This window comes from Eurypyga helias, unplaced genomic scaffold, assembly GCF_000690775.1.
Source record: "Eurypyga helias isolate BGI_N326 unplaced genomic scaffold, ASM69077v1 scaffold45089, whole genome shotgun sequence".
Taxonomy (NCBI): domain Eukaryota; kingdom Metazoa; phylum Chordata; class Aves; order Eurypygiformes; family Eurypygidae; genus Eurypyga; species Eurypyga helias.
In genome coordinates, this window is record NW_010270921.1 from 293 (window position 1) to 1,456 (window position 1,164).

Consider the following 1,164-nt stretch of genomic DNA (forward strand, 5'->3'; position numbering starts at 1 on the left):
ACCTTTGCTTCCCTGCTGAGCGGGGGGTCCGCTCTCTCCTAGGCTCTACAGGTACGTCAACGAGCAGCTCTTCTCCAAGCCCACCTACTCAAGCTTCATCAAACTCTTGGACAACTACCAGAGGGCCACGGGCAGGGAGGAGGACGTGACAGCGGAGGAGCTGCGGGAGCAGGACACCTTCCTCAGGGAAGTGATGAAAACGGAGCTCATGCAGAAACTCTTCACCTTCCTCCACGGAAAAAGTGAGCGTGGAGCAGAACGGGGAGAATGGGGGCCCCTGGATGGATGTGGAGCAGGGTTGAGCCCAGGGAATGGGGTCTCTGGATGGTGGGTATCCAAAAGGAAAGCCCCTGGGAGGATGCAGGCTGGAGGAGCACTGGGATGTGGGAGAACTGAGCAGGGCGCAGCTGGATTGCTCCCAAGGGAGAGGACAGGCTGAGGGATGGGGGGGGGGCCCGGCTCTGCCTCTCCCAGCACCCCCACCCCGGGATGCTGCTCCCACCTCTGCCCACCCCCTTGCCTGCAGACCGTTACGGCTCCCAGCAGGAGTTCGTGGCCGATTTGAAGGAGATGTGGTTTGGGCTCTACTCCAGAGGCAACGGCGAGCGGGACTCCAGCGGCTTTGAGCACGTCTTCTCAGGTAGCGCCCGCGACGGTGGCACTGGGGTGCAGGCCGTGCCAGGCTGAGGGGCTCACCCCAGGGTCTCGCTTGCATTTAGGGGAGGTGAAAAAAGGGAAAGTGTCTGGATTTCACAACTGGATCCGGTTCTACCTCCTGGAAAAGCAAGGCGTCGTCAACTACTTCAGCCACAACTTCAACGGGCCGGTGAGTGAACCCCTGGGGCCCGTGGCCAGTGGCGCTGCCAACAACACCCCAAAATCCACCGCATCCCAGATGGGACAGATTGGGAGCATCAGAGATGCTCCCTCTGCCTCATCCCTCTGCCTCCCCAAACGGCCCCTGGGATGGGAAGGGTGGGAAGCTCCAGGAAAGATGACACAGTGGGAGGTGGGAGGTTGGGGGGCTCTGTCTGGCAACCCCCGGACCAGCTGGCAGTGGCTCTGGATCTGTCCCTGGTATAGGGGAGAGGATGCCTGGCTTCATATGCCGACGGGCTCCGCTTGAACCTCCATGAACCCCGAGCCAAGCGGAGCCAGGGGTCC

The 1,164-nt window shown here is 61.7% G+C and overlaps 1 protein-coding gene across 1 annotated transcript in view; it reads left to right on the forward strand.

Moving 5' to 3' along the window:
• ENDOU (endonuclease, polyU-specific) overlaps positions 1 to 1,164 on the forward strand; it is a gene marked incomplete at its 5' end in the record, with an annotated part of 2,131 nt that overhangs the window by 239 nt on the left and 728 nt on the right. The window contains 3 exons of the mRNA XM_010158630.1: positions 43 to 242; positions 527 to 640; positions 720 to 825. Of these exons, the coding sequence (XP_010156932.1) occupies positions 43 to 242; positions 527 to 640; positions 720 to 825 (420 nt within the window). The remainder of the gene's footprint in view (positions 1 to 42; positions 243 to 526; positions 641 to 719; positions 826 to 1,164) is intronic.